Source organism: Stigmatopora nigra, chromosome 9, assembly GCF_051989575.1.
Source record: "Stigmatopora nigra isolate UIUO_SnigA chromosome 9, RoL_Snig_1.1, whole genome shotgun sequence".
Classification (NCBI taxonomy): domain Eukaryota; kingdom Metazoa; phylum Chordata; class Actinopteri; order Syngnathiformes; family Syngnathidae; genus Stigmatopora; species Stigmatopora nigra.
In genome coordinates, this window is record NC_135516.1 from 15,142,906 (window position 1) to 15,168,525 (window position 25,620).

The 25,620-nt window shown below is 51.8% G+C and overlaps 5 protein-coding genes across 12 annotated transcripts; 2 read left to right on the forward strand and 3 right to left on the reverse strand.

The window, feature by feature from the left end:
* Positions 1-102: 102 nt before the first annotated feature.
* On the reverse strand, positions 103-5,333 carry retreg1 (reticulophagy regulator 1). The gene is made up of 9 exons (XM_077724673.1): positions 4,526-5,333; positions 4,124-4,221; positions 3,986-4,019; positions 2,124-2,229; positions 1,965-2,049; positions 1,749-1,871; positions 1,598-1,668; positions 1,281-1,398; positions 103-1,205 (listed from the first exon to the last, which is right to left on the reverse strand). Exons 1-9 carry the CDS (start codon positions 4,729-4,731, stop codon positions 835-837), a joined length of 1,212 nt encoding a protein of 403 aa, XP_077580799.1. The 5' UTR covers positions 4,732-5,333; the 3' UTR covers positions 103-834.
* On the forward strand, positions 4,900-7,592 carry stard3nl (STARD3 N-terminal like). The gene is made up of 8 exons (XM_077724674.1): positions 4,900-5,068; positions 5,645-5,885; positions 6,246-6,323; positions 6,398-6,475; positions 6,741-6,794; positions 6,882-6,999; positions 7,073-7,171; positions 7,238-7,592. The coding sequence occupies exons 2-8, from the start codon at positions 5,676-5,678 to the stop codon at positions 7,276-7,278; spliced, it is 678 nt and encodes a 225-aa protein (XP_077580800.1). The 5' UTR covers positions 4,900-5,068; positions 5,645-5,675; the 3' UTR covers positions 7,279-7,592.
* Positions 7,593-8,551: 959 nt separating this feature from the next.
* Positions 8,552-14,134, reverse strand: LOC144201861 (solute carrier organic anion transporter family member 5A1-like). 2 transcript variants are annotated; one of them, XM_077724654.1, is made up of 10 exons: positions 13,935-14,134; positions 11,927-12,752; positions 11,726-11,858; positions 11,436-11,650; positions 11,201-11,365; positions 10,910-11,108; positions 10,618-10,777; positions 10,315-10,559; positions 10,176-10,240; positions 8,552-9,987 (listed from the first exon to the last, which is right to left on the reverse strand). In XM_077724654.1, exons 1-10 carry the CDS (start codon positions 13,971-13,973, stop codon positions 9,476-9,478), a joined length of 2,559 nt encoding a protein of 852 aa, XP_077580780.1. In that variant the 5' UTR covers positions 13,974-14,134; the 3' UTR covers positions 8,552-9,475. The 2 variants fall into 2 exon arrangements, with proteins under 2 accessions (XP_077580780.1, XP_077580781.1); XM_077724655.1 differs by having other exon boundaries at positions 8,552-10,052; positions 13,935-14,133.
* Positions 14,135-14,726: 592 nt separating this feature from the next.
* On the forward strand, positions 14,727-19,018 carry LOC144201864 (double-stranded RNA-specific editase B2-like). 3 transcript variants are annotated; one of them, XM_077724664.1, is made up of 8 exons: positions 14,727-14,918; positions 16,213-16,495; positions 16,558-16,660; positions 16,730-16,892; positions 17,022-17,381; positions 17,455-17,636; positions 17,725-17,906; positions 17,976-19,016. In XM_077724664.1, exons 2-8 carry the CDS (start codon positions 16,382-16,384, stop codon positions 18,147-18,149), a joined length of 1,278 nt encoding a protein of 425 aa, XP_077580790.1. In that variant the 5' UTR covers positions 14,727-14,918; positions 16,213-16,381; the 3' UTR covers positions 18,150-19,016. The 3 variants fall into 3 exon arrangements, with proteins under 3 accessions (XP_077580790.1, XP_077580791.1, XP_077580789.1); XM_077724665.1 differs by having other exon boundaries at positions 17,022-17,158; positions 17,228-17,381; positions 17,725-19,016; XM_077724663.1 differs by having other exon boundaries at positions 17,725-19,018.
* Positions 18,340-25,396, reverse strand: LOC144201862 (WD repeat-containing protein 37-like). 5 transcript variants are annotated; one of them, XM_077724656.1, is made up of 16 exons: positions 25,212-25,396; positions 24,113-24,340; positions 23,919-23,954; positions 23,481-23,577; positions 23,080-23,175; positions 22,943-23,007; positions 22,448-22,513; positions 21,046-21,181; positions 20,896-20,967; positions 20,761-20,805; positions 20,429-20,499; positions 20,102-20,360; positions 19,891-20,032; positions 19,532-19,666; positions 19,351-19,465; positions 18,340-19,225 (listed from the first exon to the last, which is right to left on the reverse strand). In XM_077724656.1, the coding sequence occupies exons 2-16, from the start codon at positions 24,305-24,307 to the stop codon at positions 19,094-19,096; spliced, it is 1,662 nt and encodes a 553-aa protein (XP_077580782.1). In that variant the 5' UTR covers positions 24,308-24,340; positions 25,212-25,396; the 3' UTR covers positions 18,340-19,093. The 5 variants fall into 5 exon arrangements, with proteins under 5 accessions (XP_077580782.1, XP_077580786.1, XP_077580783.1 ...); XM_077724660.1 differs by having other exon boundaries at positions 20,423-20,499; positions 25,212-25,380; XM_077724657.1 differs by lacking the exon at positions 23,919-23,954 and having other exon boundaries at positions 20,423-20,499.
* Positions 25,397-25,620: the final 224 nt, after the last annotated feature.

Below are 25,620 nucleotides of genomic sequence, written 5' to 3' on the forward strand. Positions count from 1 at the left end.
TTGAAAAAATATGTTCAAATATGACATACTACCAGTCCTCGCAATCAAAATGAATTGGACGTCTGGCACTGGCAAAGGAACCCAAGAAACAAGGAGACGTGATACACTGTGACACTGTATTAAGATTGTAGCTCAAGTTACAAGGATACATTGAAGCATGTCAAACGGCAAAGGTCAGACAAGCAGAAGGCAACTTAGGAAGTTTATCATAAGTATGATTCAATATTTCCATAAATAAGTTTTTATTTTCTGAGTAAAGCTTGACCAGTCTGGAGTGACATCCATTTGGATGTAAAGCAGCAGATTTGTAGGCACTGTTAAACATGTTTTAGCGATATTTGTCATAACGTGATGATCACAAAGTGATGGCGAGCACAGTAGAAAACAGACAAGGTGCCTTTTTTTAAGTACACTGCGGTGCATAAATATGATAAGCATTGATATATCTCAATGCACACAATTATAATATAAATGAAAAAAAAACATTTAAAAAAATAAGAGTAAACACAAAAAATCCAACCAGCGGAAGAGAATTGACAGAAAATAGCAAACGTTGGCAATCTGCAGCTACACGTGGTCACATGACAATGAACTGGCATTATTTTGTCTGGGTTTTAGAGTTACGCGCCCATCATTTCTCATACATGTGCTACAATTAGTAAATGAATCGCCGTGTATGGCGGCAAATGAGTTTGGCCATGGACGTACGCATTCAGATCGGCGTGTCGTTGCGAGTAATACAAAGAAAAGCCACTTCTGGTAGTGGAAAAGCTCAAAAAGGAGTGGCACTCGTGCGACACGTCACGCCAGGAAAGCCACTTTTGGAGGGCGAGGTCAGTGGCGCCTGAGCAGCTTGGCCAAGAAGCCGGGCGACTCGTCGCCACGTTCTCGGGGGCCGCTCTTGATGTCTCCGCCTCCGAGGAGGTCCAGTTCCGCCCCCAGCTGCTCCAGCTCGGCCTGGTCCAGCAGCTCAAAGTCGTCGCCCTCGCCGTCCGACTCCTCGCTCGGCGCGGGGAAGCTAGAGGGGGAGGGGAAGCCGGCGACCGCTCCCACACGTTCCAGGACGGCGGCCATCACGGCGTCCCGGACGGCGTGGCGCACCAGGTCCAGGGCGTCGGCCTCGTCCTCGCCGTCGGCGGGGGCCCCGTCGTCCACCGAGGGGAAGTCGTAGAGTCCTCCGGAGAAGACTTCCTCTCGGTCCAGGTCTGGGTGGAGGGTTATTGTTGTCCTTTTTAAATACAAAAAAATAAAAAAAACATTTTGAATGTCTTTTCACCCACCTTCCGAGTTCTCAGTCTGCGGCGTGTTCTCCTCCGACAGGTTCAAGTTGTCCGTCCACGTCACTTCCGACACCGACGTGTCCGACACGGACATCTCCCCGCGGGCCACCGAGTCCAGCTGAGTGGCCCAAAAGCGGACGTCCTGGGGTTAAACTCATCGACCGTGATTGGACTCCAGCTATCACGGCCCCTAGCGACGGGACGGACGGCCACGTTCCCCTCAAAGCCCCCGAACTACGATCGACAAACTATTTTCCATTCCCGCTAAATCTAGGGGCCCCCCGCCGTCGCCGAATCCCGTTTGAGGAAGCGCCCACCTTGGGAAACATGGAGGACAGGTCCGACTCGGCCGACTCCTTCTCCAGCCGAGCGTTGAGGATTCTTCTCTCTGCGGGAGCACGGCGATCCGGTTGAGCGAGCGCTAAAAACCGGCGACCTGGCGGTTTGGAAACGTGACGGCGTCACCACCGTGATCTTCCTTGATCTTGTGCAGCAAGGCCGCCACGCCAAAGTCCACCTTCCGTAGGAGCGTCTTCAGCCACAGGGACGTCTCGGGAGAAGACAGCACGGGCCACAGGAACGCCGACGACACTGAAAAGCGTGGAAAAATGCGTCCACAACGTATTTGAGTGATATTATTTTGGAAGTCCCGCTACCCGGAGTCCAACTTTGGGCGGCACTCACCGAGAAAGTAGGAGATGAAGATCCCCGGAATGTAGCGTCCGAGGACGGCCAAGAAAGTGCACAGGCTGCACACCAGCAAGCAGAACTGAAGAAAAAGAAGAAGAAGAAGAAAAAGATGAGGATGAAGATGAGCACGATGACAATCAACAAGAGGCTGACCTTGCCGGGATTCTGCCGCTTAAAAGCCGACGTCTCCTGCAGGAAGAGGCGCACGGAGGCGCTGGCTTGAAGCGGGCAGCCCGACTTCTGCTCCATGGTCTCCTGGCTGAAAGACAGACACCCCCCCACCGAGGTCCTTGAAATATCAGTGCGCTTCAGGCAGCCACCGCTAGATGGCTTCAAGATTGGGAAAAAAGCAAAGCTACTAGCTTGCTAGTACGTATACATTCATCACTGATTAGTTTGCATCGGTCTAGAAGCCTGAGAACAGACTGTTCAAGGGGCCCTCCAGGACCCCAGTTAAGCACCCCTGGTCTCGTACCAGTTAGTAAAAGGGGCATTGGGATTGAAAAGAGATTGTGACGGCGACCGGCGTCCAATCCATTTCAAGCCGGTGGCCACGGTTTCACCACCAGCGAAAAAAGGATTGGACGTCTGTCGTCGCCAACGGGTTAAGGTCACAATCTTGGTAGCGGTACCTCAGTGTCGCTCCACACGATAGATCCGAAGCAAATCCAAAAAAAAAAAAGCCAAGCAAAAGAGCCAAATTCCCTTTGGTCCGAGCGTCGGAGAGCGCCTGTTCAAATCCTGCCTGTGTTTACGCCGAATCAAGTCCGGCTGGCCTTTTTGAAGACGGCCGCTCTAAAAATAACGGCAGTCACGCTACTTGGTGACGAAGGCCGACAACACCACGCACAAACACACACACACACACACACACAACAACATATCAACACACATGTATTTCTAAATAGAATCGGACAAACAAATGCACACACATAACAAGTCACACACTTTCTCAGCTATATGTTTACACACACGCAATTACAGCACACACACACACACACACACACACACGTGATGGCAACAAGTAACACAGAATGTCCAAAGATCACGTGACCCCGGCAAGTGCCACGTGGTGGTCTTCGAGGAAAGACCTCCAGTGTCCCAACACTTGTGAAACGCCGACGCCGCGTGCCGGACGGCCCGACCAATGGAGGAACGGGGGCGCGTTCCCGAACGAGCGCTCCCATTGGACGAGAGCAAGCCACTGTCATCATCCAAAACAAATCGACCACACACACACACAAATAAATTCCTTTTTTTTTTTAAACCATACATTTCTATGGAGAAAAAACTTAAGGTCTCAACTTGGCTGGGTGACTTTTCCTATTCCTTTTGGGGACCTTAGTGTTTGTTTGTGGCATTTTGGGTTCCCTTCCTGTTGATTTTGGGCCGTAGTATATGTTATTTACATTCATAAATATTGTCAAATCATCCAGTGACAAGCATGTCACGGGCTGTGACATTCCAACATTTGCACACGGCCATTGCAAACGGTGTGGCCCACAAACACACACAGCTGACACTTTTGTGCGTCAGCTGGGGACTGCTCGCTAATCTCCCACCATCCTTTGCATGACAGGCCCTCACATGACGGCGACAGACAGCCACAGGTGATAAACAGCGACTGCGGAACAACAACAAGCACGGTGACGTCCAATCTTTTAATCCTGCTGCCGTGAATGGAAAGGAGTTTGTCATGAGTTGACGTCCAATCCATTTCAAGTGGGAGGGCGGCAACAAATCAACGCCTGTTCCTTCTCTTCCACATCAATTGTCTAGTGCCGTCAGTGGCAGCCAATGAGTTAAAGTATCATTTTGGCTGTTAAAAAGATCATCATTTGAGGAAAAAAAACAATGTTTTCATTGATCATATATTAAATAACTCTCCCTTATACTAATCGACCTCCCTTTCATTCCTATTATTTGAATTTCTAAGGCATCTTCCTGAAAAATGGGATTTTTTTTCGATATGTGCTACCTGTATGTGACAAGCGAGTCCTTTTACGGTCGGTTACCTTGGCAACGCGTCGCTGTCCACGTGATGCTCTCCTGCAAAAAGACAGGAAGCAAGATAAGTCCCGAGCAGACATGAAAATGGACACGTCGAATGGACGGTGAAATCCGTCTAATTGGCCGAGGCACGAAGCGGTTACCTTTGGCGAGCGCGTCCCTGAGCGCCGCCGCGGTGGTCGTGAAAAGCAGCCCCCCGGCCAGCAGGCAGTAGGCTCGCCAAGAGCCGCGAGCCGTCCACCTGGCGGCGAGCGCACCTTCAGACACCGCGACATCGCTCGCTTCGCTTCGACGCATGCACGGACGGCAATGCACGTCCAAACGTTTCGAACTGGGAGGGCCTTACAATTGAATGTCGCTCCATTTTTTGTGCCTTCATTGATTTGGTCTATGTGCTTCTTTCTCTGGAAATGGCGTCAAATGGCTCCCGAGCGGGCGTCTATCTCCGTCAATGGCACGGAAACGTGCGTGTTTGTTGAGCAAGCAACCCCTCCTAGTCGAAACGGATCGAAGGTGTGCGTCATCGTCATGCTGACCACACTTACCAGATGGCGGCGTTGGACGCGGCGAACAGGGCTAAAGTCCTGCAGCCGAACCGCTCCCAGTCCACCAGGGTGGACAGGAGCCCGCCTCCGCTGGGCCGCTCGGCCCCGGGGGACCGGGCCGGGATCGCCTCGGCGGCCGGGGACCGGGCCGGGATCCCCGGCTGCGCGTCCCCGGCTGCGAGCTCCTCTTCCAGGTTTTCCAGCATCCAAACTCTGCCGCTGCCACAGAGCAGTCGGTTTGTTCCCGTCGAGGGCGGTGCGACTCTACTTCCGGGGGCTCGCTTTTCAAAATACTCCTCATTTGGTTCGCTCCCGGAACTGGGAGCATTGAGCCTAGTAGTTTCGTTTTAAAAGAAATTAAAAGAAAAAAAACTCCAAACTCCAAGTCCCAGAATGCAACACTGACGACTTCCTGTCTGAGCTCCTTCAGCAGGAAGTTGATGACAGTGACAAGAAACGAAACGTTCGCTGCCTGCTGACGATTGTTCGTTGGCTCAAAATCCGAAAGACAACAAACGAGCAATTTTGAAGCGCGTTTGAAAGGCAAGTTACGGACAAATGTCCAGTTTTTCTTTTCGTTCGTTTGCTGTCTTCAATGTTAGACGATGACGACGATGTTTGTCCACGCTTTCGGCCCAAATGAGCTGCTTCTGCTCGATCCTCAATTGTTTACCTTCCCATGTCGCCTTTTATCTCAGTCCGATCCCTTTCCTAAACGCTATTCTCATCCACAATATTTTCTTACTTCCATAATTTGGCCCCCAAACGATGAAGGCTTCGTGATGATGATGAGGATGAGGAGGATACTAGCGAAAAGATGCATCTTTGCCAAGTTTTAGTGCCAGTGGCGGTTATAAACGTCCGTTTTGGCAGCCAGTGATGCTAGAAAATGGTTTACATTGTCTGGTAAATCACCACATCATGCCGAAATAAACATTTAAAAAGGATTGGACGAGACTTTACGCTAAACATGTTGACATCTTTAGAGCCACGCGGTCCATTGGACGGCAGGGAGCGAGTGTCCGTCCGGCTTTGGGTCACCGCGTGGCATTCTGGGAATCGGGGCAGCAATTCCACGGTTGCCCCAACCTTGAGATGTGGACCTTCTCTCGCACGCAGATGCAGTGGCGTGACGGGCAGCGACACCGATATGTACTCTGAGCGCAACGGCGTGGCCGGCATGGCCGGCATGGCCCACGCCCCCGACGGCGAGGCCAGGTGCTCGACGCCCCGCCAGGCCTACGTGGACTCGTACGAGGAGACGCAGAAGAAGTGCATCTCGGACGTGAGGAGGACCTTCTGCCTCTTTGTCACCTTCGATCTATTGTTCGTCACATTGCTGTGGATCATCGAGCTCAACGTAAGCTCCTCCTTTTTTCGGGGGGGGGGGGGGGGGGCGTATTGTTTACAGCCAATCGGCGTGAGGGTCTTGCAGTCTTTGCGACCTTTTGCGAGGTCAATCGGTCACACTGCTTTCAGAGAACGAAACGGGAACATTCGTCGGAACGGACTGCTTCCAACCAAAAAAGGGCTCGCTTCCTGTTTGCGGTCACGTTTGACTTTTGGTGCATACTCTTATCATTGAAATATTCACCTGATTTGTGTGGCTCTTTGGATGGCTACGTATGGCTCTTCGTTATCCCCCGTTTTTTTTTTTTGATTGGATGTCTACAAGCAATGATTTGTTTTTGATGCAAACTCTTGACTTTGTGTTGGTCAGGTCAACGGCGGGCTTCCCAAGCAGCTCAACCAGGAAGTGCTCCACTACGACTACCACGCCTCCTTCTTCGACATCTTTGTAAGAAAAGATTGGCTCGTTTGAGACGCGGTCGTTAAAAAACACTGGCTTTTTTTTTCACATTTCAACTTCAGCTTTTAGCCACGTTCCGATTTGCCGTCCTGATCTTGGCCTACGCCGTCTGCAGGCTGAACCACTGGTGGGCGGTGGCGGTGAGTACACGTCCATTTCTGGCACGTACACACAATAAATAGTTCTACTTTTGTCTTTATATACAAACTCTTTACAGTCTCAAAGAGGGATGATCACAAATGAAGTCAAAGTAGCAGCACTAGCGCTAGTTTTGGTCATTCAATGGCTGAAAAATACCAGAAAAACAAGCTAGCCCAAACAAATTCATGCTAAATGCCTGTGGCAAGAGAATTGTATTGATCCAGACTTGTCTTTTTTTTTTCTCCGCTTTTGCAACGCATTCAGGTGACCACTGCAGTCAGCTGTGCCTTCCTCATCGTCAAAGTGATCCTTTCAAAGGTGGCGCCGTTCGTCGGTGGTTTGTCCTTTTTTTCCTTTAACCGTTGTTCTGACCTCCACTCTCCCCACCTTTTTGGGGGCGCGTAGCTTTTGTCGCAGGGCGCTTTCGGCTACCTGCTGCCCATCATCTCCTTCGTGCTGGCCTGGATGGAAACCTGGCTGCTGGACTTCAAGGTTCTTCCTCAAGAGATGGAGGACGAAAGCCGTAAGTCAGCCGTCTTATCCATTCTTCTTCTTCTTCTTTCTTACCATCACCTTTCCCCCCCAAATTCGACCAGGTCTTCAGTCCCTTTTGGGCGGCGGCCCGCAGAGAGCGCCTTTTTTCCCTGGTCCGACGTCTGACGGCCAGTTTTACTCTCCGCCCGAGTCGTTGGCAGGTGAGCGCCCTCTGCTTGATTTTTCATAACTGCAAGCAACCAACGCACTGTTCTCTTCTTCTCCAGATACGGACGACGAGCTCGATGACAAACATGGACTCATTTAAGGGCTTGCCGAGCACTGCTGATGCCAATGCTAACGCACTAAAGCATGCTAGGGGGACGTGGGAGAGGGAGTCGTGTCGCAGGGTTGCTTTTTTTTTTTTTTAGGATTCCAAAAGAGGAAGTTTTGACAGGCACTCTAAAGGGAAAACTTTGCCTTAAGTTTCTTGTATGCGCGCATGAGCTTTGTTAAAGTCAAGAAGACCTTTTCTTGGCCAGTATGACAAAAAAATGTTCTCAAACGTCTGACCATTACCTTATCCCAAAAGAAAAAAAGGGAAAGTAATGCCTTTCAAAATAAAAGTATAGTCTACCACAAGTCCACTTGTCAACTCTGTTCACTTTTGACGAGATTGAATATGTACCATGGAGAAAATAACTACATGCGTTTTTGTTTAGCTCAATAACTATTTCATGGCTATAAAACAGCTACGACACATACACCACAAACATCAACAATAACCTCATGTAATTGCAATATTAATTAGGAATAAAATAGTAAAATAATGATACTCACCAAAATCCATTTTATTAGTCCACATCCTTTTTTCCTCCAGATTTCAATTATGATGTGGTTGGGATTATCTGTGCGTCTTAGTCAGTCCCCAAACGAAAGTTCTTGTCTGTCTTCCGAAAAAAAGGACACCGTCTATCCGTCTCATTGAGAATGTTCGGGTTTTCTTCACTTGTAAGCCAGGTTTGGTGTAGTTAGTGGACTGAAAGTGGCAGACTAATCTGTTAGCCGGCTTGCTACCTTCGGTGCATTATTTAGCTTCTCTTCTTTCAAAAGTCCCGTCTTGAAAATAGATTTGCCAGTAAATAACTGCAACCAAATCAATTTCTTCTCCTCCTTTTGACAAAACCGCTAATAAATTAACACAATAACAATACTTATATATTTGTTTGTGCGGCTCGTAACATGTGCTGTTTGCTAGCGCTAGCCAGCTATGACGCTGTATCACTGTCCAATCACAGGGCAGGAAAACGCGGGCGTTTCCATACACCTTTTGGTAGTCTTTGGTGTCGCCAACTCCAATTCTGATTGGTTAAAGCAAGGCGCACTTACTTAATGGGACGCGGCCCGCAGTGCCGATTACTGAAGGTCTCCGGGTACATTCTGACCTTGGCAACAAAGAACGGCTCACACGTGATTGGTTACATGCTTCCTTAGGAAAACACAATCTGGAAGTAGCACAGCCAGAGGCAAAAGCAATGACATTTGACGGTTATTTAGAAATGATCTGATAGGTAAGGTCAATTCAGTCAGTAAAGAATGGATCCAAAACATGTTGGGATTTTAATTTCTATTTGAGTGACATTTCTCATCTTCAAAGATAGGTGAACTTGTCAAAAAGTGTAATTTTTTTTGGTGTTTTTTTTTTATTGGACTTGGTGACGACGTCACATTGAAAGTCAAAATCATCACTGGCTCTTCCTCAATTCAAACTTGGCAACCAATCAGAAGAGGTCTGTTCACATGACAGCGATAGTTGATCACACAGGTTGCTGGTTGTGTGCTCACATTGCTTAGCTAGTAAGTCATTAGCCGCCATCGACAGCACCGGACGTCCACTTCAAATTGAGCGCCTATCGCTGTCAAGGGCAGCCAACGAGTTCTAGACAAAATAAAAAGTGATTCAAAAAAAACATTCACATTTGTTTTCCATGAGAGAATCTGTTGTTCAGGTCCTTCTTTTCATGGTGGAAAGGTGCAAAGTTACCAAAAAGAACCAAATCTTCCCATTTGGCTCTCGCCAACCACCCTTTTTACAAGTTAAACATCATTTCAAAGCAAAGCAAACCATCCCTAGTCTGCAGGGTGGGGGTCACATCCCAGGTCAATCGATTTGATCGATAAATAAAAATAGAAAAACTGACAAATTGGTCATTTGGGGCCATATCGTAAATTATTACAAGGTATAACAGGTGGGGGCTATCAACAGCTGCGGTTTAGGCTCTGGGGTTTATGGATTAGGATTTGACTGTAACTATTCCATAATGCAAGGTAGACATTAGATGAGAACAAAGATGCCTATGTGGCCTTTTTTTTTTTAGATGACCAATAATAATAAAAAGTCACTTACCTACTAAAGCATGTTTAGTTGCTCGTTTTGGGGGCAAAACAAAAAACAAAAGTTAGGATCGGCCCATCACCGTTTGGTATTGAAGGAGGGTGTACGAGGATGGGATTTCTCCAAACTACTAGGGTGCCAGTCTTTCAAAAAGTGGGGCGTCCCCGGCCAGCAATGACCGAGCGCCGAAACGCACCCAATGCGCTCCGGCCGCCCTCAGACGCGGGGCGCCACCTGCTCCAGCGAGCGCGCGCTGACGCCGGCGCTGGAAGGGGGCGGCGGAGTTATGGCCCTGGACCGGTTCCCGGGGCAACTCTGGGTGCTGATCCCGCGGTTGAGGGCGGCGTAGGCGGCCAGGGGGGGCGCGCTGGCGGCGGTGGCGTGCTCGCCGCGGGGGATGTTGACGGGGCAGGAGCGGGTGCGGGCGTGGCCCTTGCGACCCCCCGGGTGGCAGACGGCGTCGGAGGGCGCCAGGTGGCGCTTGAGCCAGCGTTCCACGCGCTCCTCCTTGTGCTTGATGGAGTACCAGGTGAGGAAGATGAAGAGGAAGCCCAGGAACTTGAGGGCGGCGGCCAGGCCAAAGTAGACGAAGCGCAGCGAGGTGACGTCGTACTCCCAGCACGAGCCCTGCACGCCGCAGTCCTGCTGCCACAGCATGCACGTGGTGTCGATCACGGCGCCAAAGTAGATGGGCGTGGGGATGTACGCTGGCGGCGGGGAGGAGGAGGAGAAGGAGGAGGAGGAGGAAAAGCTCCTTTTTCCGTCAAAAGGCCAGCGGGGAGGGGGCGACGCACGCACGCACGCACGGACGGACGTTGCGCGGGACTCACCCAGCGTCCTGAGGAGAACAAACTGCATTCCCAAGGCAAACGGTCGCTCCTGCTCCGCCACCGACCTGCAGGAGAAGGAATACAAAGCATTGGAAAGGAAAAATGGACGCTCACGCCTTACAAGGCGTGCCCTCCTTGCCTGAGCGTGACGATGATGGCGGAGGGCTGCGCGCAGGCCGTGATGAGCGTGACGATGAAGAGGAAGACCAGGAAGGGCACCAGGGTCCCGCAGGCGCGCTCGCACTTGCCCGACACGGCGTGGCCCTTCTCCTTCAGGTAGGTCTTGACGATGACCAGCCGCAGGCGGTTGGCCACCGCCCCGTCCTGGGAGGGCGTGATCACCTGTCGGCTCTGGACGCAGGCGCAGTCCGAGTAGTTGCGCGTCTGTTTGAGGGGACGGTCAGTTCCTTCAAATCAAAAAGAGGGCGGGGCGCGCTCTTACGCCGCCGCTGTCGTTGGAGACGGCGCCGCAGCCGGCTAGGCAGGGGTTGAAGTAGGTGATGCCGTCCGAGCCGCAGACGGGCGCGTACTCGTGGATCCGGCAGCCGCAGTTGACGTTGCAGCCGCCCGTCAGGTTCCTCTGGGTCAGGCTCAGCGTGGGCCTGAGGTCAAAAAGGTCAATGTTCTTACGTTGGGATCGTTCGTTCGTTGATTCTTTCTTTCGTTCGTTCGTTCGTTCAGTCTCCGATCCCTAGTTTGTGCCGTTTTTTCTCCCCCAGAGCCCCCCCACTCACCCGGTGGTGTAAGGTATGTTGATGCCGCCCAGGTTGATGCTCTCGCAGCCCACGATGAAGAGCGTGGAGAAGCAGAGGAGCGAGACGCCGCTGCAGATCATGGCCAACTTGGCCGACTCGCGGGCGCCCAACTTCAGCTTCTTGATGATGTAGCCGCCCAGCACGATGCCCACGCCGGCGCTGGGCACGATGATCAAGCCTGCCGGGGCGCAAACAAAGATGGCACCCGCCCGGCAGACCACGCCCGCCGGGAGCTCTCTTTCTGCCGGGAAGAGGCGCGGGCCGACTCACCCGTGTAGATGCTAGCGCTGGAGGCGGGGATGCCAAACTGCGACTCGATGAACTTGGGGATGAAGGTGATGAAAGCCGTGACGATGGCGCTCTCGGCCGTGTACGACAGGCTGACGAAGAGGAAGGTCACGTTGCTGAGGATGCGCAGGGCCGCCTTGGGGAGCTCTGAGAGCCGAGGGGCCAAAAAAAAAGGAGCTAAAGACCAAGAGCGGAGGAAGAAGGCCGACTGGCTCACCTCTGATGTCCTTTCCGAAGCCCATGGAGGACGTGACGGCCTCGCGGTTGTCGCTCTTCTCCTTCAGGACCTCGTCGTCGCTGGACGCCTCGTCCGAGCCTAGCTTCTTTTTCTTCTTTTTCTTCTTGTGGCGCGGCGGCAGCTTCTTGGGGAAGGCCAACATGGGGAAGATGATCAGCAGCATGGCTACCGCGCATAGCAGGAAGCCGCTCCACCTGGAGGGACAGCGACGCAATGTTGGTGGGCTCGCCGCCGCCGCCAGCGCCGCCAGCGCCGCACGTCCGACTCACCAGTTACCCACGAAGCGGGGGTCGCTCTGGTCCACGGGGACCGGCGTGTCGGGGTCCACGTAGAAGCCAATGAGGACGCCGCCCAGCAGGTAGCCGGCCGCCGGGCCCAGCGCGCCCATCACGTACATGACGGCTGGACCAAGTGAGGAGAGTCAAAGACGCCACGCCGTCTCAGAGTCAAAGTCAGACGATGTCACTCACCCAGGTAGAGCGAGGCGTTCTCCTTCTTGACGTTGTCGTCCAGGTAGGTGGGGCCCAGCGTGTAGATGGGCGTGGAGCCCATGCCCACCAGGATCTGCGCCAGGATGAAGAGCGCCACGTAGAGGTTGTGCTCGTGGCCCTCCCGGTCCCGCGGACAGACGGCGGCCGCGGTCGTGGTGGTGGTCGCGGTCGTGGTGGTGGTGGCCACCGCGGCGCGCTCCCCACGCCGCCCGCCGTCGGCGCACAGGCCCTCCTCGGCCGCCGACGAGTTGATCTCCCGGATCTGGTGGGCGGGCGAGATGAAGTGCGGCAGCGAGAAGAGGGCGGCGCCCAGCGCGATGAGGACGGCGCCCAGCGCCAGCCAGCGCGGCCGGCGTCCCCGCCCGCCAAAGTAGCTGATGAAGACCACCACCAGGAGGCTGCCCACGTCGAAGCAGCTGACCAGGAGGCCCGACTCGGAGCTGCGCAGGCTGTAGCGCTTCTCCACCGTGGTGATCACGCTGCTCAGGTAGCCCGACACCATCAGCGACTGGACGAAGGTCAGGTAGCACATGCAGAACAGGAAGCAGCGAGAGTCGCGCAGGACCGGGGCCAGACGACGACGGGCCGCCAGAGCCAGCGCCAGGCCGGCCGTCCTGGCCCGGGCCCATCCCCGCCGCCCGCCGTCGGTGCCGTCGGTGCCGTCGGCGCAGTCCTCCTCCTCCTCCGCCGCCGCCGCCGCCGCCTCCTCCTCGTCCCTCCGGCGCGAGTGGGCCTCCATGGCCGCCACCGCCCGGTCCGGGCCACCGCGCTGCGTCAGGGCGGTCGCCTCACGGGGCCATGGCGTCTGCGGGAAAAAACGAGCGCCTGCTTTTCAAAAAGTCAATTCTTTGGCATTTCATTTTGAAGTCAACTTAGTGGTGTGGATTTCAAATCACTTCCCGTTGACGTCCCCCATTTTGTAGCCGTTTCCAGGAGACATCGCCTCTGTAATAACCTTGTAATGAATTTTTCATTCGTGCCCCACAAACCACCGGGCCCCTCCCAGTCCAAACGGATTGGACGCTCGGCGCCGTAAATGGCGTCCGAGGAGACACCATTCCGACGGAAATGTTTGTCAGCCATGTGTTGCTCTGACAAAGCATATGTGGATTCTTGGCGCCGGTACGTACGTGGACAACATATGGGATAGAAAATATGGCAATATTTCAAAGCAATTGGCCGCTACAGGGTCACATCGCCAAGAGAAAGGAGCATATGGCAGATGATTTGGGTCTTGTTTTTTTTGTTTGTTTGTTTGGTTTTTTTTTTGGAGCAAACGAGCCTTCCAAATAGCCCCTCCCTCTCGGCAAGCTCCCTCAAGGAAGCGTCAAGGGCATTCGAGCATCGTTCATTTGCATCACAACACATTTATTGTTCATGGAGGGGGATAACATCGCCTTAAAAATGAAAATAACGACCACTCAAATAAAGGAGAAGCTGTTGGGTTTTTTCCTGACCGACGACAAAAACCGCAGTGCCCCCCCCCACACACACACAAAAACATCCTGAGCCCAGATTTAAGCGGATGCTTCGTATTAAAATTGTTTTTTTTCTCTCTCTCTTTCAACATCGCGTTAACGCACACCTTTATCTTGAATGACTTGAAACATGGATGCTGGTTAACTCGCTAAGTGAGCTCGCCGGGTTAAGACTCGGACGTATATTGGACGCTTTCTCCTTGGGCGTGACATTTGTTTTCAACATCTTTTCTGGCCAATAAGCCAATACTCCCGAGTTTCATTTTGTTCAACGCCCTGTGGGTACAAAGCAAGGATGCCTGGCCGTCGACGAGCGTCCGAAAGGCGACTTAAAGGACACTGCGGCGAAGCTTTATTGTGAAAAGGATTGCCAGGATGACACACGCAAGCTAGCCCGCAGTTAGCCGCCACCACCACCGTCGCCGCCGCATTCAATTGACGATAGCGTCCGTCCACGCCGCATTTTCACTTTCAAAGGAGAGGGGGGGAAAAGAAGGCTATTGACTCACTTGGCACGTCAGGTGGGCGAACACACGACCATTCGTCATGCGGCCATGTCCGCTCCGCTACGGTCCCAACCGAGACGAGCCAGTGTGCCCCCGCTTGGTGGCTAGCGAGTGACCCACGGACGAGTGGCTGCCTATTTGCTTGAATTTTTTGTTTCTTCTTCTGCTGTAAGCTGACTGCAACGCACACAAAAGTAAAGTCACCGGAAACGGGTTGCCTTCAAAATTAAACCCTTCAAAAGAAGAAGTTTGAGTTTTGTTTTGCAAAAGTGTTTGTTGGAAATAAAAACATTTTGACACCAATGAATGTTAAGCGTTTCAACTCTGTTGCTGTCATTTATCATTTTTCATTGATATCATCACAAAGTGAAAGGATTTAAGAACATATTTTTGATTTTATTAGTTATGATTGTTTTTTTTTGTTTCAAGTTAATAAACCAAATAGTTACAAGTACAATGACTAAACTACGAAAAATACATTTGGCGGCTCTTTGCCAAAGAAAAAATAAAAGTAGTATGACCAACACGCTGCCAGTAACGCTTTTACTGTGAAAAGAAAACAAGTTTTAGCATTATTTACAGTACTATGGGTCTTTACGATTTGACATCTTTACACATCAGACTATTTATGGCCACGGCATAACAAATGGCTCATTAGCATATTTGGTCCGATAAGCGAGCGATCAATTAAGATGCTAATCGTCAACAATTCCAACAAACAAAAGGGGGCGCCCCCTCGCATTCTTCTTTTGGATGATCTTCACTGATCATCTAGCGCTTTACTTGTTTTTTTTCTTTTCCCCGGCGTGTCCGTCAAACTCGCGCCTGTCAATCAAATGTGGGGGCGTGGCCTGTACATGTCTATGGTGTACATGTCTGTTTATTGCCGTCAGTCAGTCTGCGAGATGAACGTGATGAACGCGGCGGAACTTTCCGACGGAAACTTGAAGATGAGGCGGAGGAGGAAGAGGAGGAGCAGAACGGCAGGTTAGGACTTTTTCGGGGCAATTTCGGTAACATCAAATATACATTATGGGAGTTTTCTAGAATTGATAGGCAAAAACAGCTTAGGTGATGGCTCGTCAAACGCGTGTGCTTCAGAGACGCCTGATTCGTTTTTTCCATTGGACGTCCATCGCCAACGACATCGCTCGGCCGGTTAAATTAAAGCGAGAAGTCACGGTAAAAGTTTGGCGGCAACGGCGAGCGGTGGCGGCGGGTCGGAGGCAGATGGTGACGCGCGGGCGGGATTAGCGTGACATTTTTGCTTCATTGTTGCGCGCTCGCTAATCCGCACAAAAGGCGGCAGATTGAGGCTTGATGGCTTTTTTTTTTATATTTAAACTCCCTCATCTTTAGTCAAAGTGTTTTTCCCCCCGCTAAGCCAACTTCCATTTTCATTAACGCGCTTTATTTTCCATTCCGCGCTCACTTTGCACGTGCTAACGGCCAACACGGCGCTACGCTAACACTAGGAAAGTTTTCTTGTCTTCTCCTCGGCAATGCTCACTTCAAAACTAGAAACTTTTAAAAGGTCATTGAACTCTCAAACATGCCAGCTCGCCTTGGATAATCATAAATAGACGACATGAATCTAGTCAAGTGGAAAAACGTAACCGTTGTTTTCACCATTACGATAAAGAAACTTTGGAATTTGGAGATGAAAACCTTGTCATCCGTTTTGTTGACAACTGCTGAACTTTTTAGGTAGGAATAAAAGGTTATTAAAGTAGAAGGGAGATTATTGTGATTGCGTAGCTACCATATGTCATTGGAGTAATTCCTCATCCGCTGTTTGCTCATTTAACAAATGGACGGCCAGCGGGATTTGCAGAGCCATTTTCATCACGTTTCAACTCACCTCAACCAGCCGCCGCCACCGCCGCCACCGCCGCCACCGCCGCCACCACCGCCGCCCTTTCTACACTCCTCACGCTGGGACCTTTTCCCACGCCGTCCTTTGTCTTTGGTTTCCCGGGACCTTGGCGTGATCGCATTGGAGACGTCCCTAAAACAAGAAAAGCAGTTCAATTGAATTGACTTAGAACAAGGGTGGGCACATGTTTTGGCCCGGGGGCCACATAAACTGGGGGCTGGATGTGGCCCTCGGGCAGTAGTTTGCCCATGTCTGAATTAGAAGCTTGTCCGTATGTACTTTGTGCAACAAAAAAAAACGAAACGTTCATGGTGGTGGTTTAAATGTCATTGTTATTGCATGTGTCTAATGACAATAGAGACATTCAATTGTATTTGAAAGTCAATGTAACAACGTTGTGTTCAGGTGGGAACAGAGCGGAGCTAAAGCACCCCCCGCAGCACCTCACCATCAAAAAGCATAAGTCGGCGGACGCCAGCGACCGAGCGGAGGGCGCAGGTGGCTCAAAGCTTAGCTCCACCCCTGGTACGTCCCCAAGGTCAAAGGTTAAACGGGTCACTGTGGGCCCGCAGAAATGGAGGACGCTCCCGCGACGGTTTTGGCCCAAGCTCCGCCTTTTTCCCACCACCCGGGGCAGACGTCTGAGGGAAGGGCCGACCGGGCCCCCGACGAGCGCCAACTACCTCGGGTAAGATTAGCATTAGCCATGTTTCCTCGCCCCTGACCCGCTCCGTTCCTCTTCGTTTCCAGTTCTTCGCAGAGTGCGTCTTCCAGCTGACCAAACAAAAATACGAGCAAGTCATGCGGCGACCCTTGGCCACGCACCACGTGGCCTCCGTCGTCATGACCGCAGGTGGGGAGGCGGAGCAACATTTTTCCCCCGGGGAGGGGCTTAACGGAAGGGAACGACTCCTCGCCCTAGGGTACGAGGTGAGCTCGGCCCAGGTGGTGGCCATGGCTACGGGTACCAAGTGTTTGGACCGGGAAGCCGGCGAGGGCGCCTTGCGCGACTGTCACGCCGAGGTGTTGTGCAGGAGGGCGCTGTTGCGCTTCCTTTACGCGCAGCTGGAGACGCTCCTCATGAGGTAAAAAGACGTGCCTCCCGCTTTCGATGGATCGGACGTCTGATTTCGTTGGACGTGTTCACGAACAAAGTCATTGAGCTTGAGGGTGAAAGAAAAATCTGCCGATCTAACCTTTAACCTTTGGCAAAGTCCTCCGGAAGAGACGGCCACGGCGTCCATCTTTGAAGCGGCCGGCGGTCGCCCCGCCGTCTTCAGGCTGCGAGACCACGTGGGCTTCCACATGTTTGTCACCTGGTCGCCGTGTGGAGACGGCAGACTGGAAAACTGTGAGAGACGCCTCCCTTTTGCCCGTTCACCACGGAGCGCCCGCCGCCTCTCAATCTCGCTGCCTTTAGGCTCCGGGAGGGCACGTGGCGGCCTCCGGACCAAAGTCGGCGGCGGCCAGGGGACCGCGCCCGCGGCGGGTCGCCGTGGCCGTCGGAAGACAGGCGGCGCGTCGCCCGGACAACGTAAAGACGTCAGCATGTCTTGCACGGACAAAATGGCCAAGTGAGACGGGCGGCCGCACGTACCTCTGCGATCCATCTCGTCCGTCCGTCCGTCTTTTGGACTTCTCCAACAGGTGGTGTGCGGTGGGCGTGCAGGGGGCGCTGCTGTCTCACCTGTTGGAGCCCATCTACCTCCGCAGTCTGACGGTGGCCACGTCGAGCCACGCCGCCCACTTGAGGCGCACGCTGGCTCGCCGCCTGCTTCCCCACAAACGCCGCGTGGCGCCCTACCGACGGCAACTGCCGCTACTGGCGTGTACGCCCGCTCTTGGCATCGCGTTTGATATGGTTTCCGGCCATAGACGCTTGAATTTGTCAATCGTCTCTTTTTGGGCGCATTTCAGGTTTAGGGTGGAGCACGCGGCGCACCCGCGGGAATTGGTCCCGCCTCAGCGTGAACTGGAGTCACGGCGACGGCCACCCGGAGGAGCTGGCCGCCACGTCGGGGTTGCGGCGCCGCGGCGGGACGCCGTCTAGGCTCAGCGGGCGCCATTTTTTCCAGCGCTGGCGCCGTCTGCACAGGCAGGTGAGCGCCATCCCGTCCGAAGAGGGGAAAAAACACCACGGGCGAACGACGGGTCTAAACTCCCCTCAGCTCAACGATTGGACGGCAGAGGACGCGCTGAGGACGCGGGACGCCTGGAAGCGGGCGGCCGTCCCGTACCAGAAGGCCGTGGGGCACTTTGGCGCCGCCCTGCGGGACGCCGGACTGGGAACGTGGCGCCGAAAAGTCACGCAAAGGCCGCAACTAGACTGCATTCCTACCTAAATCGGGGGGCCCTGCCTAAGATGGAGGAAAGCCATTTGTGTTGGGGGCGTCGGATTAAGTTTTCAAGAATAAGATATCATCTTGAGATTTGCACGCCTTCCTTCAGAAAATGTTGATTTAAAGTGACATCCTCTTGTGTCATTACAATATCGAACGTATGACCATATTCAAGTCAATAAGAGCCAAGACGACGACATCGTGGAGCGCTTTTATTTGGATGCTCACACGCTTGCTGATCCAAGTACACATATTACTGGCGTTTTGCGCTTTGTGCTCATTCCACATCTAGCTTCTATTTCATCGAACCGGCAAGAATAAGAAGCGAGACGTCTATTTTTGCTAAAAGAAAAAAGAAAATCCAAATCTGCGACATTGACCTGGCTATTTTAGTATTAGTGTCCCAATTCATTACTTTGAATTGAAAGGTCAGTGGACATAAAACATAAATTAATCCTATTTTGTGGCTCCCCGACCACAAAGGGTGAAGGTTAAAACAAGCGTTTTGGCTTTGAGGTGGTACACCAAGCCAAAAAGTCTTTCTACTTATGTACAGTGTCAATATATTACATTTCAGCATGCAAATAAGGACGGAGGCCCGAAAAGCGCCAATAAGCATACTATCATTCTTTTGGTAGTTAAAAAAAAAAACTATTCCGAGTCGGTGTTCCATCGGTGAAATATAATCAATCATTTTCCCCCTCATCACACCAATTAGAATTTGGATTTATGGGGGGGGGGGACTTTTGAAAAAACGGTATTTCATTACTTTTGAATGATTCAAGTTATGAATTGTGGGAATTTTGCCACCTCCGTCGTGTAACGCAATTGGCCATCAACCGTGATGCCAATTAGTACAATAATAATCATTAAAAAAAAAAATGTTGTATTGTATTCAGGGATCCGCTGGCTAAAACTCACAAAATGGCGGGCGGTGGGTGTGTCTTTCACTTCTCCTGGAGGAGGGCCGGGATGTTGATGTTCCATCCCAGGGCCTGCCGGTCGAAGCCGCAGGTGAATAAGTTGCACGAGGCGTTGTCCTCGCACCACGCCGTGCAGCACACCATGCGCCGGTGGCCCTGAAAAGGAGCGCCCCAAAAACATGTCAAATCCCTCCCTTTTGGTCCCTTTTGGTCCCTTTCGGTCCCTTTTGGTCCCTTTCGGTCCGTTTCGGTCCGTTTCGGTCCGTTTTGACGTTTCACACCTGTCTGTTGCTGCGCGGCAACCGGGCCAAGCGCACGCCGGACGTGTCAAAGAGTCGAACTTGGCGGTTGTCGTGCGGCAGGGCGATGATCCTCTGGCTGGCCGACACGCTGATCCTACGACCAAAGAGTCAGAGAGAGAGAGAGAGAGAGAGAGCCTCCCATCGAGCGTCCCATCGTTACCTGTTGACGGCCGAGTCGGTGCGAATGGTGGCCATGGGCGAGCGCATGTTTTTCAGGTCCCACACTTTGACGGTGCGGTCGTCGCTGCCCGACACCACGTTGTCGCCCAGCGTGAACACGGCCGACGTCACCGTGCTGCGGCGGGGGACAAGGGGGGACAAAAAGGCTCGTGACTTGGCAGCCACTTCAAACACATTGGACACCAGTCCACGGAGGACGGCGCTCGGACGTTTGGTCGCCGGTCAAACGGTGACACACAGTTAGTTTACTGCGGAAAGCAGCTCTCCAAATGAGATCGGCGAGTTTAAAGTACAATCGGGCGGCGACCAAACGCCCGGTCGCTCACGACGAGGACTGACTCGGTGTGTCCCTGGAAGACGTTGACAGAGTGAATGGACGGGTCCCGGAAGTCCCACAGTCTGAAGGTGGTGTCTCTGGACGAGGTGACCACCAGTCGCTGGCTGGGGTGCGTGCAGCAGTGCGTCAGCTCCCGGTCGTGACCTGCAGCGCCCCAAAAGCTCCTCAGTCCTTTGAGCGCCGGCAATCATCTGGGAGCCACGCCGCACCCACCGGTGAGCGAGTGCACCAGCTCCGACGTCTCCACGTCGTAGAGGTTGGCGGCTCGGTCCCAGGACGCCGTCACCGCCTGCCTGCCGCCCGCCAGCCAATCGGCGGCGATGACCACGCCCTGGTGGCTGCGCAGCGCCGTGACGGCGGCGCGCACCGTCGGGCACTCGGAGGCGGCGGCGGCGGCGGCGGGGGGGCCGTCCGCCTCCGCCTCGCCGCCGTCGTCCTTGTCGGAGAAGTCGGCCTCGTCCTCGCAGGGAGGCTGCCGAAGGACACCGTCCGCGTTAGCGCCGACGGAGGAGTAGAGTCGGGGGCGGGGCTTACCGGCACCTCGGCGACGGGCTGCGGGGCGGGTAGCTGCACCAGGAAGCGCCACACGTGAGCCGTCTGGTCTCCCGAAGCTGAGAAAGCGCCATTTTGTTGATTTTGTACCTTTTGGTCTTTGGCCCAAAGTGACGTCCCATCTATTCTACAAGCTTCCCACTTCAAATGGATTGGAAAGCAATGACTTAAGAGCGAGTCTGGGAGCTCTGGCGGCAGACCACTGAGTGATGGCTTGCCAGATTTCCTTGTTTTGGCCTCAAAAATAACCCTTAAATTATCATTTCAAGTCCTAAAATCAATGCCCGGGAGCATAGCCTACGTCAGCTTGTCATGCTTACCGGTTAGCGCCATCTGCTCAGTGGGGTGAAACTTGATGGAGTTAACTGCGGGGGGGGGGGACAAACAAACACTGCACGTTTGGCGCGTTGGTCTCTTTGGACTTCCTGCTCGGGAGTCCAATCCAATCTTTTCACCTGATCCTTGGTGGCCCAGGTACTTCAGGAGACATCTGCCCGTCTCGATGCTCCACAGCATGGCCGTGTGGTCTAGAGGCAAATGGGGAAAAAAAAGAAAATAAAACAACGACAGGCACCAATCTGTAGCAAAAAAAAAAAAAGAATTACCCGCAGAGGCGGTCCCGAGCACGGTGGGCTGGGTCCGGCTGGTGCTGAGATCCCAGATGCCGTCCCGGTGGCCGGCGTACTCCCGATGCAGCTGGCACACGGCCCTGGACGTGGTGGCCTTGAAACTGGACACGATCTGCAAGACGGACCAAATGAAAAACTCCACCGGTGGACTCCCGCGGGGTTCCTTGGCGGGTCCACGCCTATTCTGATACGTTTTCAGGAGATATTTCAGCCCGTGGACTGTCCGTCTTAACGTACGGCACTAGGGGCGGGGCCAATTAGGTGCCTTTTGGGGTGGACTCGTGTCGGAACCCTGACGGAAGGAAGGGGGAGACGGGGAGTCGGGGACGGTGGGAGGAGCCAAAACTAAAAAAAAAGCAGCATCAGCGGCGTTTTTCCACAATGAATACTCACCCTTTGAAAGTCGTCCATTCCCTTTGAAACAAACTGGCCATCGACTACTCATTTCAACATTTTTATCTTGGTTTACTATAAGGATTAGAGGATTAGAAATCATATTTATCATGAATAACCAAAAGGGAGAACCTTAATTTGACTTGAGAAGCGCAACCAAAAAAAAGGGAAGACGACACCCCAAAAAAAAAATCACATTTACTTGATGACATTTAGCGACGGCTGTCAGTCACGTCAAGGTTATTATTGACAGTACGATTAACGATTGAGGCGTTTACTTTAAAGATGGGAACGATGCAAAGCGGACTCTGATCTGGCTTTGGACAAAGACCACTAAAACGGTTCCAACTGGGGAGAAAAAAAAAAGTGTTCCAAAATGCTAAATCTAATACACACGCAGGCACGCACACAAACACACACTTTGTGAGTCTGATTGGTTGAGTGGTTGCTGCTGCTGCTGAATGCAAGTGAGGAAAAAAATTAAAAACTCTCATTATGGGGCTGCTGCAATCTATTGACGTATCAACAAGAATGGATTAACCTATTTTGACACTTTTTAATTGTTTAGAGACCTTAAACAAGTATAGGTTTTTGTTAGCGTCTTAAAAGCGAATGTTCTAATGTCGATTAGATTTGAATTTACACATGGTTTACAAAAACAAATGATTTGCAGCAGCCCCATTCCCTCCCTCCGGCAGCTTTGTCGCCCTCGTGTGGAGCGGCGGTGAACTCCGGCGAAAATCCAGCCATAGCTTAGCTTCTTATTTTAAGCCTGCTTTGCGTAAGAAGCAACTCAACGTGTTGATTAGTGCGACGAGATGATGGAAAAGAGCAACGCAAGTCCTACATTTGAATGACCAAGCCTCTGGGCGAGGGCGGGCGCAGGCCCCCGCCACTCTATTTGCGCGTTGCAGGACAGAAGGGGCGGGCGGGGTTTTCGGGCGTCGGCCGGCGGGCGGGCGGGATACAAAAAGGGACAAGTTACCCAAGAGTCTCCGCCCCACAAGTCCCAGCCACCGAGGATGGGGGCGTGGCACGAATTTGAACGTGGCTACGGGCAACAACAACAAAAAGCCACAAACAAACAAAAGTACACCGGTCCATTTTCCGTCTTTTTTCTCTCTCGGCAAATCAAACATTTTGTTTGCTAAATGGCCGTAAAATAATAAGACAAATTGAATGGACGCCTTGCTTGGTTTAGTCAAGCGCAAGTGGCAATTCCTACAGTTTTGAAGGCATCACTCACGGCACCAGGAGTTCCCAGAATGCCTTGAGGTAGACAAAGGCCATTTTGATACTTTTTGTTTGTGGCTAATTGTTTCCCAATGTAGCAGTGGCCACTACGCACGCCATCAATCACTTTTGGGAGCATGCTCGTGACAAGAAAAAGAAAAACAGAGTTTTTCTTCAACACAATACACATTGTTCTGCTCCTACTGGTACCAGTGCGCGCGTGTGTGTGTGTTTGAGGAGAGAGCACCTTGCTGGTGGAGGCCTTGTAGGTGGTCTTGAGCTTCTGCGACAGTTGACTGGTGCTGTGGCTGGCTGCGCACAAGACAAATGGCCGTTAAAAACCAGGAGAAAATAAAGACGGGAAGCTTTTGAAAAAGGACTCACTCTTTGTTTTTAGGGCTCCTTTGGCCAGGTCGGCGCCGTCCCCCGCCTGGCCGTCGCCAGACAAGCGCTCGTTCAGCGCGTCCACCTCTCGGCGAACTGTCCAGAAAAAAAACAGAAAGATTTGTCACATCATCTGGAAGTCTAACAAAAAAAAAAACATTTTTACAGGCTTTTTGTGGTTGGTCGCACTGGCATTTTTGAAAAAAAAAGATCTAAACAGAAAACAAAAACATACATTCAAGTTATATCAATAGTAAAATGGCAAAAATAGGCAAGTGTTGAGCGTTTTTCAGACCTATTCTATAAGGACCAAAGCATAACAGGCCGTGGGTGGGCGGTGTTAGGATTGGAGTAGCGGTGGCGGGAGTCCGGCAAATAGTTTCATTCTAAATTGCGCTTACGTTCAATGTTCTCGATGTAGAGGTTCTCAAACTCTCTCTCGATTTGGCCGAAGAGGTCCAGCAGGTTGCTCCTCAGGGCCGTCGGAAGCTTGGACTCCTGACCCGACGACAACAACAACAAAAATAAAAATACAAGCAAAAAAATGAATGAATTGGACACTCATCGCTGTCTGGCTGAGGGACACATTTATCTCTTGGTTGAAATTCAATGAACTAAAAACAAAGTATTGTCAATTGACATCCAACTATTGAAATACTACAACACATGGACGGACATTTTGGGTGGAGCGGGGGTGCCACAAATCCATTGAGAAAGGTGCATTTCATAAAGAACGGTCTGATTCAGGGCCATGGGGGGGAGAAACACAACAAGTTCAATGGACACCACGGCTATGCTATGGCTATGGCTAAGTAGAAGAGGAGTCAGTTGCCGCTCACCTCCGTCCGTGCCAAACATTCCAGATTATCACATGACTGGAACCCACAAAACCAAAAAGAAAAATGTAATTTAAGTGTTTTTGACCCCCCCCCCCCCCCCCCCCCCCCCGCAAAAGAATAAGGAAGCCGATCCAAGCCATTGAGGCAAAATCCCTTGCTTGACCTTTTGACCTTTACTGGTTCTTCAAACCGACCTGCGTGTCCAGATGCAGGTCCCTCTGGAGGAATCCGCCGCGTTCCTGTTCCGTGCTGTTGGTTCTGCGTATGGATAAACTGTGCGACTTCCTCTTCTGCTTGGCCTGCCGGACTGCCCCGGTGGCGGCGGCGGCCATGCCGCCTCCGCCGATGCCGCCGCCGCCGCCACCCCCGCATCCGCTCTCCCCCGGCATCCCCCTCGCTTCCGATACGGCGCAACGTAAGATCTGAAATTAGAAAAACGTCAAATGAGACCTCTCTCACATTCGCTTTCTCCATTAATTCATAAAATGAACGTTCTTTCGTTGGATCGGTTTTGTCAACGCCACAGAAAGATGAGCGTTCGCAACCAGTCCTTCCAGTTTAATATTTTGAAAAGTCCATCAAACAGCAACTTGGCTAATTAAAAAAAACGCACAATTATTCAGCCGCTAAGTTAAAAAAAAAAGATAAATTGTGCCATGAAGGAGCATCACTTAAAACAATGGCTGCCATTGACGGCGCAAAACATCCAAGCCACTCCATTTGGGAGGGGGCAATGTTGCTATAAGGGACTTTTCATCATTATTAACGTATCGTACGGCATTTTAATGCAGATAGGGGACATCAAGGTGCTTTTTAGGACAAAACCAGTGACTTTCGTTTCGACAAATTTGAGACGTACCGCCGTCTGGTGGCCTCTCTCGGCAATTACAAACCTTTTGGGTGGAGTCAATTACTCGCGGATTTTGACTAATCGCAGAATGGCTAAACAATTGCTGTTGACAATTCATTTCACACCACCACAACAACAACAAAAAGCTAAACGAGTATACGAAACGGGCCGTGAAAATGTTTTGGGACGAAGTTATGACTAGTCAATAAAACAACTCGCTGTCCACCACCACAATGCCAATAAACACTGAAAAGAGGCCAATACACACCAAACGAGTCGAAGATAATAAACATTCGCATAAGAAGTATACACTCTTAACGGCTCAAACTCATGGAGAAATAAGTAAAGCAAGACGAGCGCTGGGGTTGTAGCCGTTAGCCTCCGGTGAGGCTAACGGGCTAATGACGGGGTCAAAGCGCTAAAAGGAGACTGAATGAACTTACCACAAAGTCTCCAAATGAGGAGAGGTCATCACCGGTTCGAAGAGCACGCCAACATTTTGCTCGACGAGCGTTGTTTTGCTCCGAGGAACAATAAATAAGTACTACAATAAAATAAAATAGGCTTCCAGGTACTTGACTGACCCCGCGCAAGGGCTGACAGAATGCGTTTCCGGCCAGTGCTTTTCGAAATAAAAGTTGAGGCGACGTATTTAAACACCTGTCAGAAACTCATTCAAATCTTAAATCACAGCCTGAATTGGTGTGAATTGTGTGTGTTTAAAGTGCTCAATACTGTACCATGATAAGGAACACATCGGAATATTGCGCGACGAAAATGTAATATATCATTTGAATATTTTCAATACAAAACCTGCATGCGTATTGCAACATATGACTTTACACCATTAAT

Bases quoted from the DNA above. Each gene is read 5' to 3' on its own strand.
- LOC144201864 (XM_077724663.1), top strand. From the start codon at position 16,382: ATGGAGGACGCTCCCGCGACGGTTTTGGCCCAAGCTCCGCCTTTTTCC. The intron at 16,496-16,557 runs GTAAGATTAGCA...CTTCGTTTCCAG, and splicing joins ACGAGCGCCAACTACCTCGG to TTCTTCGCAGAGTGCGTCTT. The intron at 17,382-17,454 runs GTGAGACGGGCG...CTTCTCCAACAG, and splicing joins TGCACGGACAAAATGGCCAA to GTGGTGTGCGGTGGGCGTGC.
- retreg1 (XM_077724673.1), bottom strand. From the start codon at position 4,731: ATGCTGGAAAACCTGGAAGAGGAGCTCGCAGCCGGGGACGCGCAGCCG. The intron at 2,230-3,985 runs GTAACCGACCGT...TCTGTCTTTCAG, and splicing joins GACAGCGACGCGTTGCCAAG to CCAGGAGACCATGGAGCAGA. The intron at 1,872-1,964 runs GTGAGTGCCGCC...CACGCTTTTCAG, and splicing joins CTTCATCTCCTACTTTCTCG to TGTCGTCGGCGTTCCTGTGG.
- LOC144201861 (XM_077724654.1), bottom strand. From the start codon at position 13,973: ATGACGAATGGTCGTGTGTTCGCCCACCTGACGTGCCAA. The intron at 12,753-13,934 runs GTGAGTCAATAG...TTTTTCCCGCAG, and splicing joins TCGCCCACCTGACGTGCCAA to ACGCCATGGCCCCGTGAGGC. The intron at 11,366-11,435 runs GTGAGCCAGTCG...CTCGGCTCTCAG, and splicing joins CTTCGGAAAGGACATCAGAG to AGCTCCCCAAGGCGGCCCTG.
- LOC144201862 (XM_077724660.1), bottom strand. From the start codon at position 24,307: ATGCCGGGGGAGAGCGGATGCGGGGGTGGCGGCGGCGGCGGCATCGGC. The intron at 20,500-20,760 runs GTAAGCATGACA...GCGCTTTCTCAG, and splicing joins TGAGCAGATGGCGCTAACCG to CTTCGGGAGACCAGACGGCT. The intron at 20,361-20,422 runs GTAAGCCCCGCC...GTCCTTCGGCAG, and splicing joins AGCCCGTCGCCGAGGTGCCG to CCTCCCTGCGAGGACGAGGC.
- stard3nl (XM_077724674.1), top strand. From the start codon at position 5,676: ATGTACTCTGAGCGCAACGGCGTGGCCGGCATGGCCGGCATGGCCCAC. The intron at 5,886-6,245 runs GTAAGCTCCTCC...TGTGTTGGTCAG, and splicing joins TGTGGATCATCGAGCTCAAC to GTCAACGGCGGGCTTCCCAA. The intron at 7,000-7,072 runs GTAAGTCAGCCG...AAATTCGACCAG, and splicing joins AGAGATGGAGGACGAAAGCC to GTCTTCAGTCCCTTTTGGGC.